The following is a 20,753-nucleotide window of genomic DNA, read 5'->3' on the forward strand; positions in this document are numbered from 1 at the left end:
ACTGCATTCAGATAATGCCACTACGTTTAAGGGGGCTGCACACGAACTTCATCGCCTCTACGAGATGTTTAAGTGCAGCAATAGCGAACGCATCGAAATCTTCAACTGGTGTGCCAATGAAGAAATTCAGTGGAAGTTTATTCCACCTAGGGCGCCACACTTCGGAGGACTGTGGGAGGCTGCTGTACGATCCGCTAAACAGCACCTAATTCGCACGATAGGAAGTACGAGCCTCACTCAGGAGGGAATGGTAACATTGCTAGCACAGGTCGAACAATGTTTAAATTCAAGACCCCTGATTCCGCTTTCTAGTGAGCCTTCGGACACGCAACCACTCACTCCGGGTCATTTTTTGGTAGGGTCGAACATGCTGGCGTTGCCACAAGTTGATAGGAGTCAGGTGTCAGCCAATAGATTGAAGGAATTTGATTTGGTGCAAAAGCATATGCAGCATATATGGTCGCGTTGGTATCCGGAATACTTGCAGCAGCTTCAGGCCCGGGCCAAACGTTTAATAGTTCCACCAGTGCGCTGCGCTGAGCTGGTACCCCCTCCCACTTGATTCCAGAGAATTGCGCTGCGCTGGACTGACACCCCCTCCCACTTGTTTCTTTCGTAGCACGCTGTGCGCTTCCCTTCATTCGGACTTGGTGCACCCGAATCAAAACAAAAACTTGAACACATTAAACTTGGTTTATATTTTATCACTTTTATTGCAAATAAAGGGGCATTTTCGCACATAGCTTCACACAATCTTGCCACAAAATCACACACATTATTTATATTTAAAAATCGTCTTATTTAAAAAAAAACCGTCTAACTGCATGAATACCGTTGTTGCTGTTCAATGCAGTAAACAAATATTGAAATAAAGCAGCGCAAATCACACATTTAAGATAAATGGTGAAAGAAAAGCGCAGCTTCATTTCAATGTGCACAACACTTCAACACTTAGCGAATCTTCGATCGCCCGGGACTTAGGCTAACACGCGCGCGGCCTTTCACGGCGAACGCTTGAGCTGAACTGACGATTTCGTGTGGTGGCAAGAAAGGGAGCGCACAGAGGAACACTCGCTGCACTAGTGCGAGCGAGACACCGATAGCCGCATGCCGCTGCGAGAAAACCAAACTGAGCGCGCAGGCTGAAAGTGAACGCACACATTCACACATGTGTAATTATGTGAGTGCAAAAACTGTGTAGAAAACAAAACACGCTCGCGCCTCCGCGTAATTCCGCGTATTTCCAACCTGTTGGAGATTGATCATTTGAATTTATTAGTTCGAATTCGAAATTCGAACTCAATTTAGAAATAGGATAGGAAATGAACTCATAGGCATAGATAAGGATAACAGAATGAACTCAAAATGAATTATGTAATGAACTCTTGACAATTGAATATACAGTAGCAAACGGACATTTGAACGAGTCGCATTATTTCCATAACCGACACAAATTATTCTAATATCGGGAAAGAAAACGAGTTGTACACCGTATACGAACATTCGTGAGGTTTCTCACATTTTTGGTCCTTCGAACCGGATACGTGCGTGCTAAGTGTTTTTCTTTCGCTCTGCATCAAGAGCAACGGCAAATTCGGAACGCTCCGCATCACGAGCACGGTGCAAGTCATCATTCGCGCCATTTCGAATTCTCGCGCTCGTTCAAGTTCATTAGCCCTGCAGCAAGGGCATCGGTCGAATTTTCGTGATCGTGAATCGTGGTTTATTTTTCCCGCGTAAATTCGAATTGCTACAGTTTCGTGAACGTTCATATCGCGTTATAGACATTATCGTGAAAATCTGACGAAAGCTAAGATGGACAAGAAGATAAAATCTGCTCAGCACAAAAAACTCGTCGCAGTGGAAAACATTAAGGCGCTGGAGCGCTTTAAGCAAAACTTCAAACCCGAAAATGTAGGTGAAATCCCGGAGGTTATGGAGGGTTTGGAGCAACACAGACAGGACTTTTTTGCCGCGGTGGCAAAGCTGGAAGAGTATGACGACACCAGTGATGCGATTCAAGCCTGTATTACTGACAGGATCGATATGGAAGAGCGCTGCCGGCGGCTAAAATCGTTCCTTAGAGAAAACCAGCGGAAGGAAGCCAATTCGTTCAACGACTCCTTATTGGCAAACTCAACCCTAGCGTTTGGACGGCCAAACACATCAAACATACGTTTTCCCAAAATCGAATTACCAACGTTCGACGGTGATTCGACAAAGTGGTTGTCATTCCGCGATCGCTTTGTCGCGATGATTGACGCAAGTGCCGAGCTGCCGCCAATTGCAAAACTGCAGTACTTACTTTCGTCCCTGAAAGGTGACGCTGCGGTTCCCTTCGAACATGTTACTCTGACCACGGAAAACTATTCTGTTACCTGGGCTGCGCTGCTTAAGCGATACGACAACTCACGGATGCTCATTCGCGAGTACTGGCGACGGCTACATTTCCTACCTGCGATTGCAACAGAAAGTGTCGATGGCTTGACGTCGTTGGTAGATGAATTCGTGCGATATGTGAATGGGTTACAGAAGCTGCATGAACCTGTCGACTCATGGGACACGCCTTTGTCCAACATGTTGCTGATGAAGCTGGACAATGAGACCATTCTGGCGTGGGAAAGGCATTCTGTGCATAAGAAAAAGGATAAGTACAGCGAGTTGATCGAATTCCTGCAAGACCGAATCCAAATCCTAAAATCGAGCCAGAGTATCTCGTGCGATCGGATTGTGGTTCCGATCAAGGTGGCCGGGGCATATCGGCCCACCGCACCACGGCGGTCGGTAACCAACGCTGCTTCTGTGCAAAGGAATACTCCCGTTTCATCGACCATTCAACAAGTGAGCTGTCCATTGCAGTGTGCAGATCATCACCTGGTTCGAAATTGCCCGGTATTTTTAGCCAAAAATACTCAGGAGCGGCGGGAAATCGCACGGTCAAAGGGATTGTGCTGGAATTGTCTCAGTTGTTCCCATCAAGTGAGATCGTGCAAATCCGAGTATTCTTGCCGTTCGTGCAAGGAACGGCATCATACGCTGCTTCATCAACCACCACAACAACCTACAGTCGCTTTGTCAGCCCAATCAGATGATGATATGGTGTTTCTCGAGACGGCTATTGTGTTTATCGTAGACGATTATGGAGAGAAGCATGAGGCACGGGCGCTTCTGGATTCGGGCTCCATGTCCAACTTCATTTCGGATACGTTAGCTCGGAAGCTCATGACACCTCGAACGAGAGTTAATGTATCAGTGTCTGGCATCGGAACTTCAAGGCAGCAGATAAAGGGTTCGACCACGGCGATCGTTCGTTCAAGGAACCTTCAATTCACCACCCCATTGGAGTTTCTGATCCTGGATACACCCTCGGCGGACATTCCCACCTCACCAATCAACGTGTCTTCGTGGAACATCCCGGATGTAACGCTAGCAGACCCCACGTATCATATCCCAGGCAAGGTCGATGTGGTCATCGGTGGCGATACGTTCTGGGAGCTGCATACCGGACGTAAGCAATCTCTCGGTTCGGGTCTGCCATGGTTGGTAGAAACGCAGTTTGGATGGGCGGTAGCAGGAAATACAACGTATTCGTCTCAACAACATCGGGTGTGTAATATGGCAACGAGCGACAGTCCATTGGAAGCCATATTGACGCGGTTCTGGGAGAGCGAGACCATCTTCGACGAACCCGCTCTATCTCTGGAGGAAGACATGTGTGAACGTCATTTCATCTCTACTACAACCAGAGACCCATCTGGCAGGTATGTCGTACGTTTACCACAAAATCCTAATTCGAATATCGTTTTAGGAGAATCGAAAGCAATCGCTGATCGTCGTCTCCTAGCGGTGGAACGGCGGCTCAAGTCTAACCCTGCAATGAAGGAGGAGTATAGTAATTTCATGTCGGAGTATGAGCGCTTAGGGCACATGAAACAACTCACCGAGCCGGTGGACGATTCGTGTGAACACTACTATCTCCCTCATCACGCGGTGCTTAAGGAATCGAGCACAACCACCAAGGTCAGGGTAGTCTTTGACGCGTCGTGCAAGACATCTTCTGGCTACTCCTTGAACGACAAACTCCTGGTTGGGCCGGTGATCCAAGACGATCTGTTCACCATCATCGTTCGTTTCCGGTCTCACGCAGTCGCACTCTCAGCAGACGTTGAGAAAATGTATCGCCAAATTCTCCACGATTCTCGCGACACTGAATACCTGCGCATTCGGTATAGAGGAAACACCGCAGAGCCGATTCAGACGTTTCAACTGCAAACGGTTACATATGGCACGTCTTGCGCACCCTTCCTAGCAACAAGAACGCTAAAGCAGATCGCTCTCGATCACAAGATGCAATACCCCCGAGCAGTGGATCCTGTATTGCACGATTTTTATGTGGATGACCTGCTAACGGGAACAGACGAGTTGGCAGACGCAATTGAAATGCAAAGGCAGATTTCTGAGATGCTCAAGCAGGCTGGATTCGTGTTGAAGAAGTGGGTGTCGAACGTACCCGAAGCACTAATCGGCATTCCTTCTGAAGACCTGGCCATCCTTCCTACTCACGAATGGCAAGATCCCCAGTTTGTATCGACGCTTGGTCTGGTTTGGGAGCCAGCAGTTGATATGCTGCGATATCGGATCGATCTACCAACTTCTGCGACGATGTTGACAAAGAGGCTAGCTTTGTCCTACATCGCCAAAATCTTTGACCCGCTTGGCTTGCTTAGTCCAACAATTATCATCGCTAAGCTCTTTATGCAACAGCTGTGGAAGTTGCAGGAAAACGGGAAGCCATGGGATTGGGATCGTGAGCTACCATCACATCTCCAAAAGGAATGGACGGCATTTCATTCCAAGCTGCATTCACTTCGGGAAGTGCGCATTCCGCGTTACACTTCAATTCGGCAAGCAGCAAACGTGCAGCTACACATTTTCGCAGATGCTTCTCAGGTGGCATATGGTGCTTGCTGTTACGTCAGGGCAGAAAACGATTTGACATCATCGGTACAGCTGTTGGCAGCTAAGTCTAAAGTAGTACCGTTGTCGAACACACACTCTATAGCGAGACTCGAGCTCTATGCAGCGCGGTTGGCAACGCAACTGTTCCGGAAGGTCAGTCAGTCCCTCAACGGTGAATACGATGCTTTCGCTTGGACTGATTCCATGACCGTGCTACATTGGCTCAATTCAGCACCACGGAGGTGGAAGCCTTTCGTTGCCAACAGGGTGGCACAAATTCAAGGAGAAACTCGGATCAAGTGCTGGAGGCATGTTCCTGGTGTAGACAACCCAGCAGACGATGCATCGCGAGGTCTACTACCAGACAAATTGCAATCCTGTCAATTGCAATGGTGGCATGGGCCACATTGGCTGAGCAGCAAACAGGAAGAATGGCCTATAAGAGAACCTGCAATTGAAGAAACCGCATCAATAGAAGAAGAACGTATTACACAATCACGAATAGCTGCAATGTCGATGGAGGACGATTTCAACAATAAGCTATTTGCACGGTTTTCAACCTACCTCAAACTTCGTCGAACCATGGCGTATTGTTTACGTTTTGTGCAATGCATGAGGACACCGAAACCCGCAATTATGTCACCGACAGCCAAGGGTCATGCTTCGATTCAGGACATGATTACATTGATTGCACCTCCATCTCGAGACGAACTCATCCAAGCTGAGCTTCAGTTGTGTCGGTTAGCTCAGCAAGATTCATTTGCGGATGATTTACCCGCGGTTAAAAACGGCAAGGATCTACCACTCAATTCAAAGCTGAAATGGTTGTCCCCCTTTATTGATGAGGCGGGAATCCTGCGTGTTGGTGGCCGGCTTCGCAACGCACAAATAGCAGAATACGCGAAGCATCCCATACTTCTTTCTGCAAAACACCCGCTCGCAGCATTGTTAGCAGTCGCGTATCACCAGAAGTATATGCACACCGGTCCTGAACACTTATTATCCATCCTTCGTGAACGCTTCTGGATAATCGGTGGCCGTAATTTGACCAAGTCGGTTTTCCATCGGTGTCACAAGTGTTTCAAGGCCAAACCTACACTGGTGCAACAATCCGTTGCAGATCTTCCGACATCAAGGGTTACACCCACGAGACCGTTTGCTGTCAGTGGTGTGGACTATTGCGGTCCGGTATTGCTGAAGTCGCCTATTCGCAATAGAAGTCCCACCAAGGCATACATCGCCATCTTCGTGTGCTTTGCAACACGAGCGGTCCACATTGAGTTGGTGAATGATCTCACTACGGCGGCATTTTTGGCAGCACTAAGGCGCTTCGTGGCTCGCAGAGGCAAAATCGCGGAACTGCATTCAGATAATGCCACTACGTTTAAGGGGGCTGCACACGAACTTCATCGCCTCTACGAGATGTTTAAGTGCAGCAATAGCGAACGCATCGAAATCTTCAACTGGTGTGCCAATGAAGAAATTCAGTGGAAGTTTATTCCACCTAGGGCGCCACACTTCGGAGGACTGTGGGAGGCTGCTGTACGATCCGCTAAACAGCACCTAATTCGCACGATAGGAAGTACGAGCCTCACTCAGGAGGGAATGGTAACATTGCTAGCACAGGTCGAACAATGTTTAAATTCAAGACCCCTGATTCCGCTTTCTAGTGAGCCTTCGGACACGCAACCACTCACTCCGGGTCATTTTTTGGTAGGGTCGAACATGCTGGCGTTGCCACAAGTTGATAGGAGTCAGGTGTCAGCCAATAGATTGAAGGAATTTGATTTGGTGCAAAAGCATATGCAGCATATATGGTCGCGTTGGTATCCGGAATACTTGCAGCAGCTTCAGGCCCGGGCCAAACGTTTAATAGTTCCACCAGTGCGCTGCGCTGAGCTGGTACCCCCTCCCACTTGATTCCAGAGAATTGCGCTGCGCTGGACTGACACCCCCTCCCACTTGTTTCTTTCGTAGCACGCTGTGCGCTTCCCTTCATTCGGACTTGGTGCACCCGAATCAAAACAAAAACTTGAACACATTAAACTTGGTTTATATTTTATCACTTTTATTGCAAATAAAGGGGCATTTTCGCACATAGCTTCACACAATCTTGCCACAAAATCACACACATTATTTATATTTAAAAAATCGTCTTATTTAAAAAAAAACCGTCTAACTGCATGAATACCGTTGTTGCTGTTCAATGCAGTAAACAAATATTGAAATAAAGCAGCGCAAATCACACATTTAAGATAAATGGTGAAAGAAAAGCGCAGCTTCATTTCAATGTGCACAACACTTCAACACTTAGCGAATCTTCGATCGCCCGGGACTTAGGCTAACACGCGCGCGGCCTTTCACGGCGAACGCTTGAGCTGAACTGACGATTTCGTGTGGTGGCAAGAAAGGGAGCGCACAGAGGAACACTCGCTGCACTAGTGCGAGCGAGACACCGATAGCCGCATGCCGCTGCGAGAAAACCAAACTGAGCGCGCAGGCTGAAAGTGAACGCACACATTCACACATGTGTAATTATGTGAGTGCAAAAACTGTGTAGAAAACAAACACGCTCGCGCCTCCGCGTAATTCCGCGTATTTCCAACCTGTTGGAGATTGATCATTTGAATTTATTAGTTCGAATTCGAAATTCGAACTCAATTTAGAAATAGGATAGGAAATGAACTCATAGGCATAGATAAGGATAACAGAATGAACTCAAAATGAATTATGTAATGAACTCTTGACAATTGAATATACAGTAGCAAACGGACATTTGAACGAGTCGCATTATTTCCATAACCGACACAAATTATTCTAATATCGGGAAAGAAAACGAGTTGTACACCGTATACGAACATTCGTGAGGTTTCTCACATTTTTGGTCCTTCGAACCGGATACGTGCGTGCTAAGTGTTTTTCTTTCGCTCTGCATCAAGAGCAACGGCAAATTCGGAACGCTCCGCATCACGAGCACGGTGCAAGTCATCATTCGCGCCATTTCGAATTCTCGCGCTCGTTCAAGTTCATTAGCCCTGCAGCAAGGGCATCGGTCGAATTTTCGTGATCGTGAATCGTGGTTTATTTTTCCCGCGTAAATTCGAATTGCTACAGTTTCGTGAACGTTCATATCGCGTTATAGACATTATCGTGAAAATCTGACGAAAGCTAAGATGGACAAGAAGATAAAATCTGCTCAGCACAAAAAACTCGTCGCAGTGGAAAACATTAAGGCGCTGGAGCGCTTTAAGCAAAACTTCAAACCCGAAAATGTAGGTGAAATCCCGGAGGTTATGGAGGGTTTGGAGCAACACAGACAGGACTTTTTTGCCGCGGTGGCAAAGCTGGAAGAGTATGACGACACCAGTGATGCGATTCAAGCCTGTATTACTGACAGGATCGATATGGAAGAGCGCTGCCGGCGGCTAAAATCGTTCCTTAGAGAAAACCAGCGGAAGGAAGCCAATTCGTTCAACGACTCCTTATTGGCAAACTCAACCCTAGCGTTTGGACGGCCAAACACATCAAACATACGTTTTCCCAAAATCGAATTACCAACGTTCGACGGTGATTCGACAAAGTGGTTGTCATTCCGCGATCGCTTTGTCGCGATGATTGACGCAAGTGCCGAGCTGCCGCCAATTGCAAAACTGCAGTACTTACTTTCGTCCCTGAAAGGTGACGCTGCGGTTCCCTTCGAACATGTTACTCTGACCACGGAAAACTATTCTGTTACCTGGGCTGCGCTGCTTAAGCGATACGACAACTCACGGATGCTCATTCGCGAGTACTGGCGACGGCTACATTTCCTACCTGCGATTGCAACAGAAAGTGTCGATGGCTTGACGTCGTTGGTAGATGAATTCGTGCGATATGTGAATGGGTTACAGAAGCTGCATGAACCTGTCGACTCATGGGACACGCCTTTGTCCAACATGTTGCTGATGAAGCTGGACAATGAGACCATTCTGGCGTGGGAAAGGCATTCTGTGCATAAGAAAAAGGATAAGTACAGCGAGTTGATCGAATTCCTGCAAGACCGAATCCAAATCCTAAAATCGAGCCAGAGTATCTCGTGCGATCGGATTGTGGTTCCGATCAAGGTGGCCGGGGCATATCGGCCCACCGCACCACGGCGGTCGGTAACCAACGCTGCTTCTGTGCAAAGGAATACTCCCGTTTCATCGACCATTCAACAAGTGAGCTGTCCATTGCAGTGTGCAGATCATCACCTGGTTCGAAATTGCCCGGTATTTTTAGCCAAAAATACTCAGGAGCGGCGGGAAATCGCACGGTCAAAGGGATTGTGCTGGAATTGTCTCAGTTGTTCCCATCAAGTGAGATCGTGCAAATCCGAGTATTCTTGCCGTTCGTGCAAGGAACGGCATCATACGCTGCTTCATCAACCACCACAACAACCTACAGTCGCTTTGTCAGCCCAATCAGATGATGATATGGTGTTTCTCGAGACGGCTATTGTGTTTATCGTAGACGATTATGGAGAGAAGCATGAGGCACGGGCGCTTCTGGATTCGGGCTCCATGTCCAACTTCATTTCGGATACGTTAGCTCGGAAGCTCATGACACCTCGAACGAGAGTTAATGTATCAGTGTCTGGCATCGGAACTTCAAGGCAGCAGATAAAGGGTTCGACCACGGCGATCGTTCGTTCAAGGAACCTTCAATTCACCACCCCATTGGAGTTTCTGATCCTGGATACACCCTCGGCGGACATTCCCACCTCACCAATCAACGTGTCTTCGTGGAACATCCCGGATGTAACGCTAGCAGACCCCACGTATCATATCCCAGGCAAGGTCGATGTGGTCATCGGTGGCGATACGTTCTGGGAGCTGCATACCGGACGTAAGCAATCTCTCGGTTCGGGTCTGCCATGGTTGGTAGAAACGCAGTTTGGATGGGCGGTAGCAGGAAATACAACGTATTCGTCTCAACAACATCGGGTGTGTAATATGGCAACGAGCGACAGTCCATTGGAAGCCATATTGACGCGGTTCTGGGAGAGCGAGACCATCTTCGACGAACCCGCTCTATCTCTGGAGGAAGACATGTGTGAACGTCATTTCATCTCTACTACAACCAGAGACCCATCTGGCAGGTATGTCGTACGTTTACCACAAAATCCTAATTCGAATATCGTTTTAGGAGAATCGAAAGCAATCGCTGATCGTCGTCTCCTAGCGGTGGAACGGCGGCTCAAGTCTAACCCTGCAATGAAGGAGGAGTATAGTAATTTCATGTCGGAGTATGAGCGCTTAGGGCACATGAAACAACTCACCGAGCCGGTGGACGATTCGTGTGAACACTACTATCTCCCTCATCACGCGGTGCTTAAGGAATCGAGCACAACCACCAAGGTCAGGGTAGTCTTTGACGCGTCGTGCAAGACATCTTCTGGCTACTCCTTGAACGACAAACTCCTGGTTGGGCCGGTGATCCAAGACGATCTGTTCACCATCATCGTTCGTTTCCGGTCTCACGCAGTCGCACTCTCAGCAGACGTTGAGAAAATGTATCGCCAAATTCTCCACGATTCTCGCGACACTGAATACCTGCGCATTCGGTATAGAGGAAACACCGCAGAGCCGATTCAGACGTTTCAACTGCAAACGGTTACATATGGCACGTCTTGCGCACCCTTCCTAGCAACAAGAACGCTAAAGCAGATCGCTCTCGATCACAAGATGCAATACCCCCGAGCAGTGGATCCTGTATTGCACGATTTTTATGTGGATGACCTGCTAACGGGAACAGACGAGTTGGCAGACGCAATTGAAATGCAAAGGCAGATTTCTGAGATGCTCAAGCAGGCTGGATTCGTGTTGAAGAAGTGGGTGTCGAACGTACCCGAAGCACTAATCGGCATTCCTTCTGAAGACCTGGCCATCCTTCCTACTCACGAATGGCAAGATCCCCAGTTTGTATCGACGCTTGGTCTGGTTTGGGAGCCAGCAGTTGATATGCTGCGATATCGGATCGATCTACCAACTTCTGCGACGATGTTGACAAAGAGGCTAGCTTTGTCCTACATCGCCAAAATCTTTGACCCGCTTGGCTTGCTTAGTCCAACAATTATCATCGCTAAGCTCTTTATGCAACAGCTGTGGAAGTTGCAGGAAAACGGGAAGCCATGGGATTGGGATCGTGAGCTACCATCACATCTCCAAAAGGAATGGACGGCATTTCATTCCAAGCTGCATTCACTTCGGGAAGTGCGCATTCCGCGTTACACTTCAATTCGGCAAGCAGCAAACGTGCAGCTACACATTTTCGCAGATGCTTCTCAGGTGGCATATGGTGCTTGCTGTTACGTCAGGGCAGAAAACGATTTGACATCATCGGTACAGCTGTTGGCAGCTAAGTCTAAAGTAGTACCGTTGTCGAACACACACTCTATAGCGAGACTCGAGCTCTATGCAGCGCGGTTGGCAACGCAACTGTTCCGGAAGGTCAGTCAGTCCCTCAACGGTGAATACGATGCTTTCGCTTGGACTGATTCCATGACCGTGCTACATTGGCTCAATTCAGCACCACGGAGGTGGAAGCCTTTCGTTGCCAACAGGGTGGCACAAATTCAAGGAGAAACTCGGATCAAGTGCTGGAGGCATGTTCCTGGTGTAGACAACCCAGCAGACGATGCATCGCGAGGTCTACTACCAGACAAATTGCAATCCTGTCAATTGCAATGGTGGCATGGGCCACATTGGCTGAGCAGCAAACAGGAAGAATGGCCTATAAGAGAACCTGCAATTGAAGAAACCGCATCAATAGAAGAAGAACGTATTACACAATCACGAATAGCTGCAATGTCGATGGAGGACGATTTCAACAATAAGCTATTTGCACGGTTTTCAACCTACCTCAAACTTCGTCGAACCATGGCGTATTGTTTACGTTTTGTGCAATGCATGAGGACACCGAAACCCGCAATTATGTCACCGACAGCCAAGGGTCATGCTTCGATTCAGGACATGATTACATTGATTGCACCTCCATCTCGAGACGAACTCATCCAAGCTGAGCTTCAGTTGTGTCGGTTAGCTCAGCAAGATTCATTTGCGGATGATTTACCCGCGGTTAAAAACGGCAAGGATCTACCACTCAATTCAAAGCTGAAATGGTTGTCCCCCTTTATTGATGAGGCGGGAATCCTGCGTGTTGGTGGCCGGCTTCGCAACGCACAAATAGCAGAATACGCGAAGCATCCCATACTTCTTTCTGCAAAACACCCGCTCGCAGCATTGTTAGCAGTCGCGTATCACCAGAAGTATATGCACACCGGTCCTGAACACTTATTATCCATCCTTCGTGAACGCTTCTGGATAATCGGTGGCCGTAATTTGACCAAGTCGGTTTTCCATCGGTGTCACAAGTGTTTCAAGGCCAAACCTACACTGGTGCAACAATCCGTTGCAGATCTTCCGACATCAAGGGTTACACCCACGAGACCGTTTGCTGTCAGTGGTGTGGACTATTGCGGTCCGGTATTGCTGAAGTCGCCTATTCGCAATAGAAGTCCCACCAAGGCATACATCGCCATCTTCGTGTGCTTTGCAACACGAGCGGTCCACATTGAGTTGGTGAATGATCTCACTACGGCGGCATTTTTGGCAGCACTAAGGCGCTTCGTGGCTCGCAGAGGCAAAATCGCGGAACTGCATTCAGATAATGCCACTACGTTTAAGGGGGCTGCACACGAACTTCATCGCCTCTACGAGATGTTTAAGTGCAGCAATAGCGAACGCATCGAAATCTTCAACTGGTGTGCCAATGAAGAAATTCAGTGGAAGTTTATTCCACCTAGGGCGCCACACTTCGGAGGACTGTGGGAGGCTGCTGTACGATCCGCTAAACAGCACCTAATTCGCACGATAGGAAGTACGAGCCTCACTCAGGAGGGAATGGTAACATTGCTAGCACAGGTCGAACAATGTTTAAATTCAAGACCCCTGATTCCGCTTTCTAGTGAGCCTTCGGACACGCAACCACTCACTCCGGGTCATTTTTGGTAGGGTCGAACATGCTGGCGTTGCCACAAGTTGATAGGAGTCAGGTGTCAGCCAATAGATTGAAGGAATTTGATTTGGTGCAAAAGCATATGCAGCATATATGGTCGCGTTGGTATCCGGAATACTTGCAGCAGCTTCAGGCCCGGGCCAAACGTTTAATAGTTCCACCAGTGTCGCTAGAAGAAGGGCAATTGGTAATCATAAAGGAAGACAATATACCACCTACCTTGTGGCCAATGGGTAGAATAACACGATTGCACCCAGGAAAGGACGGCGTTGTTAGAGTAGTAACACTTCGTACAGCTGCAGGAAAGGAGATAGTACGCGCAGCAGCTAGATTGGCAATCCTTCCAAATCCAAACATAGGTGAAGACAATTAACCTCGAACACCAAGTTAGGAGGCGATCAGCGCGAAGCACATGCGTAATGTAAACAACCACACCGCACATACACACGACACGATACACGAAGTGACAGATCGACACTTGCAACTTGTACAACACAACACCACACTTGCACAACATTTGCTATCTCTGAGGCGAAGTTAGATCGAGATACTTCTTCATTTTCTTATTTTTTTCCAATTGTATTTTCTGAATGTTTAAAGAAATACTTTCTTTGGTGGCCGGAATGTTGGAGATTGATCATTTGAATTTATTAGTTCGAATTCGAAATTCGAACTCAATTTAGAAATAGGATAGGAAATGAACTCATAGGCATAGATAAGGATAACAGAATGAACTCAAAATGAATTATGTAATGAACTCTTGACAATTGAATATACAGTAGCAAACGGACATTTGAACGAGTCGCATTATTTCCATAACCGACACAAATTATTCTAATATCGGGAAAGAAAACGAGTTGTACACCGTATACGAACATTCGTGAGGTTTCTCACACAACCGTCTCCCCATGCTTCTACATGCCCCTCGCCTGAAAGTCGCACACTTTTTCATTCTCATTGCTAGTAGGGTGCTGATAGTCAATAAAAGTGCGTCATGATATGCAGAATACTTGAGTCCAACGCGATACTCTGACTGACAGGCTTAACTTAATGCCGGCGCAAGCATAATCATCATCATCATTTTTCTGGCTGTGAACAGTGCTGCCAAATGCCACTGTTTCAATCATCAACACTCATGACTGAAACGAAGCTCAAATCAGATCACGTACACAACTGAGATGATCAGTGACTATAATCAAACAGTTGGTGGATCAATCACATGCTTGGTGACATTTAGTTTAGCACCCAACTTATGATCACTCACTTGGTCACGACATTGTTGTCGGCGATAATCGCGACATTCTTGAAATACACTTGGCGCGTGGGCTCTAACAACAAAATAAGCATGCTTTCTCCCCGTATCTGTTTTGATTATCGGTCGGGCCAAACAGAGTGAGAAAACATGCTCATTTTGTTTCTTGGAACCACTCGCACGCAAAGCATATCTCCCGTGACCATCGCGATGATCACCGACTGAAAATGTCGCGACCAAGTGATTGAACACGAGTTGATTGTACACAATGTCACCAAGCATGCGATGGTCGCACCAACTGTTTGAGGCTCGCCTCTGATCTTCGCAGTAGAGCTCGTGACGCTGAGACGATTTTTTTTCAGCCAGAATTTGTCATGACTATGTCAGTGACATTTTGCAAAATTGATCACAGCAAAAAAAAGTCGTGATATAGTGACTGACCAAGCGATGGTCGCAAACATGTCACGAGCATGTATTAGTCACACCAATCGTTCTGAGTATCACCTCTGATTATCAAAATTGAGTACGTTACGCTGATATGGATTTTGTTTCAGTCAGATTTTTTTATGACATTGATAGTGACATTTTGCAGCACTGGTCACGATGGACAGCCCTACGGGCAAATATCGGGTAATTTTTAACATAGTGTGCGTAACAACCTAGAGATAAGTCGATGGAAGATTTCCTAGGTTTAAAAAAGGGGGAGGGAACGGGTACCACGGTTCTCTCCCGCTTCCATACAAAATACACGGTGCGTTCTCTCAATGTTGCGCTGTGTGCGTTTCTTTCGTTCAGCGATCGCTCACACTCGCTGCGGATTTTTTTGTTACCTAAAGCTAAACAAAAAAACAAACCCGTGTAGATCTTTTTTCATCCCTTTATTGAAACAGTTACATAACTTTACACGATTTCACACATTTACATACACAATATTAAACTAAAATAAAATCGATCGCTCCGTCGATGCAAACGTTGAAGTGGCCGAATATCTGCGTAGATCCTTTTGTACCCGTTGATTACTGCAAAAAAGGTACGAAATGAAGCTGCGCGATGTACATAACATGCATTACGAATCATTCGCGCAGTTTCATTTCAATTCGCACAACACTTGAACACTTGAACACATTACAAAATCATAACACCAATCGTCCAGGACTCAGACTGACACACGTGCGGCCGCTCGCAGTGGATCCTTGAGCTGAGTGGAAGAGTGGAAATCGTCGTGTGGTAGCAAGAGTGAGAGTACCCAGAGGAACTTTCGGTGCAGCAGTGCAAGCGAGACACCGATATCAGCATAGCGCTGCGAGCAGATCAAACTTAGCGCGCTGGCGGAAAGTAAACGCACACACATTTGTAACTGTGTTAGTGTCAAAACTGTGTAGAAACCAAAACGCGCACTCGCATCCTTGTATTTCACACCGTTTTTCCGCTTAACCAGTGCACAGTAGGCAATGGCCATACAAACGCCGGGATGAAAATAAATTCCTCGTGCTATTGCAGTTTTTCTTCATTCAATACAATTGTTCTTACAGGGTTTACCAGTCCAATAAACAACTGTCCAATTGTTTATAACAATAGCCGTTTTGAATAGACACCGCTGTCTACCACTTGCTCACACGTCAGATGGTGTGAGCTACTCTGTCCAATTCAATAACACAATTTTCGCCTTGGGACTATATAGTACTTATATAGTTCCGGTACTCACATACGCCTCTGAGACATGAAAACTATCCAAATCTGACGAAACCCTCTTAGCCGCGTTCGAGAGGAAGATGCTCAGAAGGATAATTGGCCCCGTATGTGTGGAAGGACAATGGAGGAGCCGCTATAATGACGAGCTATACGAGATGTACGGCGACCTCACTGTCGTACAGCGTATCAAGCTCGCCAGGCTCCGGTGGGCTGGCCATGTTATACGCATGGAAACGGACGACCCAGCCCGTAAAGTCTTTTTAGGCCGTCCACAAGGACAGAGGAGGCGTGGTAGGCCCAAATTGAGGTGGCAAGATGGCGTGGAGGCGTCCGCCATTAAGGCCGGGATAACGGACTGGCAGACGAAGGCGCGAGACCGTGAGCGGTTTCGGACACTCCTGAGGCAGGCCAAGACCGCAAAGCGGTTGTAGCGCCGGATAACTCAACTAACTCAACGCTAATAAAAAAGTTGTGTTTTTCATGGTTGGTTTTGAAAAGGCCTGTTTCCTATCTTACAAACTTTTTAAAACTGTTTTTCCTCTCTTCAGCTTTGTTTTTTGCCTGTTTGTTTCAAATGCCCGTTTATGACATATCCTTAACCGGGCAATAATCCCAATGAAAGGTCTGCAGTGACGGAATCGCAACCCCGTATGCAAGCGGAGTAAGTAAACGCTACACTGTTCTTAGGGAAGAACGGAACTAACTTTATTCATTCAATTCGGCGTAGCCGTTCTACGCCGCTATCTTACTCTAGCGATGCCTAATCCTAATTTTCCTAATCCTAGTTTCCTCATGCCCTATGTCCTTATGATGAATACCCCCACCCTTATTTTATTGTGACTTCTATGCCCACGCACTTTACGCGCGCATCCTAATTACTAACACTACTTAAACTTCTAATCGCACTACCTGTCCTAATCTATAAAGTGGGCGTGGCCTTCCTATCTAATCCTATGCTATAGTTTATCCTACTTCCGAATTCATCCTAGTTCTAGTGTTAATCCTAATTAGTTCATTTCTATTTTTAGAATCCACCTAGTTCATTTCTGTCGGCGACATCCTCCCCCCCGTAAGCGCTCGTAGAGGGTTACAACAAAAAAGGAGCCGACTGAACTTACTTTTCTTCTTTTTCGTTACGTACGTCTAGCTTAGCAACTTTTGCGGCAGGTCTTTTTACCATCGTGGTTCCTACACGCATTACAACCGCTCTCACTTGCCCATCTTTTGCCGTATCAACATCTACTACTCTTCCCTTTATCCACCTACCGCTAACCTGTTCGTTCGGAAATGTCACAATATCTCCTATTTTAGTGGTTCTGCTTTATTTAACTATTTCCCGCGCGATATCAATTGAGGTAGGTATTCCTTCACCCATCTCAACCAATAATTTTGAGCCGCTAGTCTGGATTTTTTCCAAATAGACCTCGATGCCTCGGCTTCAACAATGTCTAAAAGAGACGGTGCGGCCTCTCCGGAATAACCAATTAGGAAGTGGCTTGGTGTTAGAGGTTCATCATCCTCGTGTTCAATAGGGATGTGCGTTAGCGGTCTATTGTTAATGATAAATTCTATCTCTATCAACAAAGATCTCAACGCTACTTCGGGCAAGGAATCTTTTGTTAACGGGAGAAGACTTTTTACCTCTTGCACCATTCTTTCCCAAGCCCCTCCAAAATGTGGTGCTGCCGGTGGATTAAAATACCAGTAAATTCCTTCCGTAGCACACCTTTGCTGAATTTGTGCCATTTCTCTACAAGCTCCAACAAAATTAGTACCATTGTCGCATTATATATGAGCAATTTTTCCCCTTCGATGCTGCACATTTTTTAGATTCATAATAAATGTGTTAGAACTTAGATCGTTGGCAAGCTCTAGATGAACAGCTCGGGTTGTTAGGCATGTAAACAATGCTCCCCATCTTTTTTCAGATCGTCGACCAATCGTAACAGTAAGTGGGCCAAAATAATCCACTCCTGTATGCGTGAATTGTTTAAAATATGCGGCTGTTCTACAAGGTGGCAACGCTGCCATTTGAGGCGCTTGTGGCTTGGCCTTATCATTTTTGCATTTTTGGCAGATAGCTGATACCCTTTTCAATACGGCTCTAAGATCGACTACCTAGAATCTCTGGCGTATGGCGGCAACTACTGTTTCGGTTTTTTTATGTTGATATTTTTCATGGTAAAATCGTACGATGAGCATGGTTATATAGTGAGATTTAAGTAATAAAATTGAATATTTTGTATCTGAACTTAAAATTTCGACTTTATCTAGCCTTCCATTTGCTCTCATAATATTGTTTTCATCTATAATTGGTCAGAGATTTTTATGTTGCTATTTTTTTATATTGGCAATTTCATGCTAAGGGCTGTTACCTCCTCTTCAAATCCTTCTCATTGTGCTTTCCTAATTAATAGATTTTCAGCCATGTCTAAAATGGGCTTATCTTTTATTTTTAGACTTTCTTTATTTTTTGATTTAAGTCGTTTTAAATATGTTAGCCCTATTGCCAATGCTTTCATCAATCTTTTCCAGCTGGAGCACCAATTGACATTTATGACTTCCCAGTCTATTTTTTCCGTTGTGCTAATTGCGTTAAGGTAAATCGATTGCATTTCTTCTACAGTTTCTGACTCGAGATCGAGTTTTGCAATTTCCTGATCTTGCAAAAACTTTGGTCCTGTTAGCCAAATGGATTGCCGCGATGATTGTTTGGTGGCTTCATCGGCCGGATTATCTTTTGAACAAACCCAGTTCCATTGTGCGGCTGAAGTTTTACTTAATATTTCTCCTACTCTTCTGGCTACGAATTGTGTGTACCTTTTTGGTTCTGCAGCAGCTATCCATGCCATTACTGTTTTAGAATCAGTCCAGTAGAACGTGTCGTTAATGTGTACCCTGAGCTCTTTTAAAATTGTATCGGCTAATCTTACTCCGAGAACAGCACCTTGCAGCTCCAAACAGGGAATTGATAAAGGCTTTATCGGCGCAACGCGAGATTTCGCTGTTATAGGAGAGACTTCAATGCCATTTGAACTAATTGTTCTCATATAAACGATGGCTGCAAAAGCTTTGTCGGACGCATCGACAAAAACGTAAATTTCCCGCCGAGTTATGCTGTAATTTGTTTTGGAATAACATCTTTTAATATTGATTTTTTCAACTATTTTCATGCTCTTAACCCAAGCGTTCCATTGATTAATTATAACAATTGGAAGCTTGTCATCCCAATTATGCCCTAATCTCCACATTTCCTGCATTATTAATTTGACTTCTATAAGGTGGTTTGCTAATAATCCTAATGGATCGTAAATTTTCATTATTACTGACAAAACTTCACGCTTTGTTGTAAATTCGTTAGCCATATTAAGAAATTTAAGTATATATTTGAAACAATCGCCTTCTGTATCAGTTTCAGTGATTTTTAATAAACTGCTTTCACTTACACGCTCTGCTGCCAAGTTATTTAATAAGCCTTTTGAATTTGATATAAAATTTCTAATAAAAAAGTTTGCTTCGTCGTGAATGGTAATTACTTACTCTTTCTAGAGCTGCTTCTTCTGTATCAAAACTGTCAAGGTAATCATCAACGTAGTGATTTTGAATAATTGATGTGACTGCTTTGGGGTGAATATTTATAAAATGCTTAGCATTTTCATTTTTTACATATTGAGCGCACGCTGGTGAGCAGGTAGCTCCAAATATCATTACATTCATTTTTAATGTTTTTGGAATACTAGTAGGACTTTCTCTATACAAGAAAAGCTGTGCGGATTGATCTTGCTGTCTTATTTTAACCTGGTGGAACATTTCTTTTATGTCCCCTGAAACCCCTACACTTCCTTCGCGAAAACGAACAAGAATCCCGAAAAGAGATGCAACTGCATCGGGACCTGTTAATAACTGTGAATTTAATGAAATTCCTGCGTTTTTCGCGGCAGCATCGAAAACTAATCTTGGTTTTGGTTTGGGCTTATTATAATTTTTGTAAGTTGCTAGAAGGAGATAGGACGAAAGTAAGAGGAACGAAGCGAGCGATGACGAAGGACATCAGGAGAAAGAGAGACGAAGATATGAGTGAGCGAGATAGGAGATAATAGGATAGCTATAAAAACGAGAGTACGTGCGGAGTGGTCAGTCGCGATCGGTTTGTTGTATTTAACACGTCTGAATAAAGAACTTTGAACTCGTACATTCGTTTCCGCGTATTTTCATTCCTTACATTTGGGGGCTCGTCCGGGAATGAGATTGAGATTGAGATTGAGATTGAGTGTGGAATGAGGAATACGTTGATGAGATTGATTGTGGAATGAGGATTACGTTATCAGGATTGATTGTGAATTCGAGGATTGAAGTGCTGATCGCGACGCTAATGAAGAGGCTTTTCTGTGTGTGAAAGCATTGACGCTGAGTGCGATGTGAACACGCTGAGTGCGATGTGAAAACGCTGAGTGCGATACGCTGAGTGCGAAACATAAAACGTTGTGTCTTTCCTGTGTGTAAAAGAATTAATGCTGAGTGCGATACGCTGAGTGCGAAACATAAAACGCTGTGTGCAAAACGTTATGCTGTGAGCATCGTGGTTTGATGCAAGCACAGATAAGAAAACTGCTGTGTGCGGAAGTATATGGTGAATGCGTATAGAAAGCGTGTGTCACAATATCACGAATAATTGAGTGCGAACGCGATATTCAGGTGCAAGTGTGAATAATAGGTACACGTGTGACAATGACGGAAGAAGTGCGTATTGCGATATTGGTAGAAGAATTTACACGCTGTGGCTTAATAAAACGTTGCCAAGAAAAGGGATTAC

General features: G+C 45.7%; 2 protein-coding genes across 2 annotated transcripts; both read left to right on the forward strand.

Annotated features, from left to right (window-relative positions):
- The first annotated feature begins 1,815 nt into the window (after nucleotides 1-1,815).
- LOC121591007 lies at nucleotides 1,816-5,284 on the forward strand. The gene is made up of 2 exons (XM_041911290.1): nucleotides 1,816-5,112; nucleotides 5,192-5,284. The coding sequence occupies exons 1-2, from the start codon at nucleotides 1,816-1,818 to the stop codon at nucleotides 5,282-5,284; spliced, it is 3,390 nt and encodes a 1,129-aa protein (XP_041767224.1).
- Nucleotides 5,285-8,132: 2,848 nt separating this feature from the next.
- LOC121591010 lies at nucleotides 8,133-11,601 on the forward strand. The gene is made up of 2 exons (XM_041911304.1): nucleotides 8,133-11,429; nucleotides 11,509-11,601. The coding sequence occupies exons 1-2, from the start codon at nucleotides 8,133-8,135 to the stop codon at nucleotides 11,599-11,601; spliced, it is 3,390 nt and encodes a 1,129-aa protein (XP_041767238.1).
- The last annotated feature ends 9,152 nt before the right edge of the window (nucleotides 11,602-20,753 follow it).

This window comes from Anopheles merus, chromosome X (genome assembly GCF_017562075.2).
Source record: "Anopheles merus strain MAF chromosome X, AmerM5.1, whole genome shotgun sequence".
Taxonomy (NCBI): domain Eukaryota; kingdom Metazoa; phylum Arthropoda; class Insecta; order Diptera; family Culicidae; genus Anopheles; species Anopheles merus.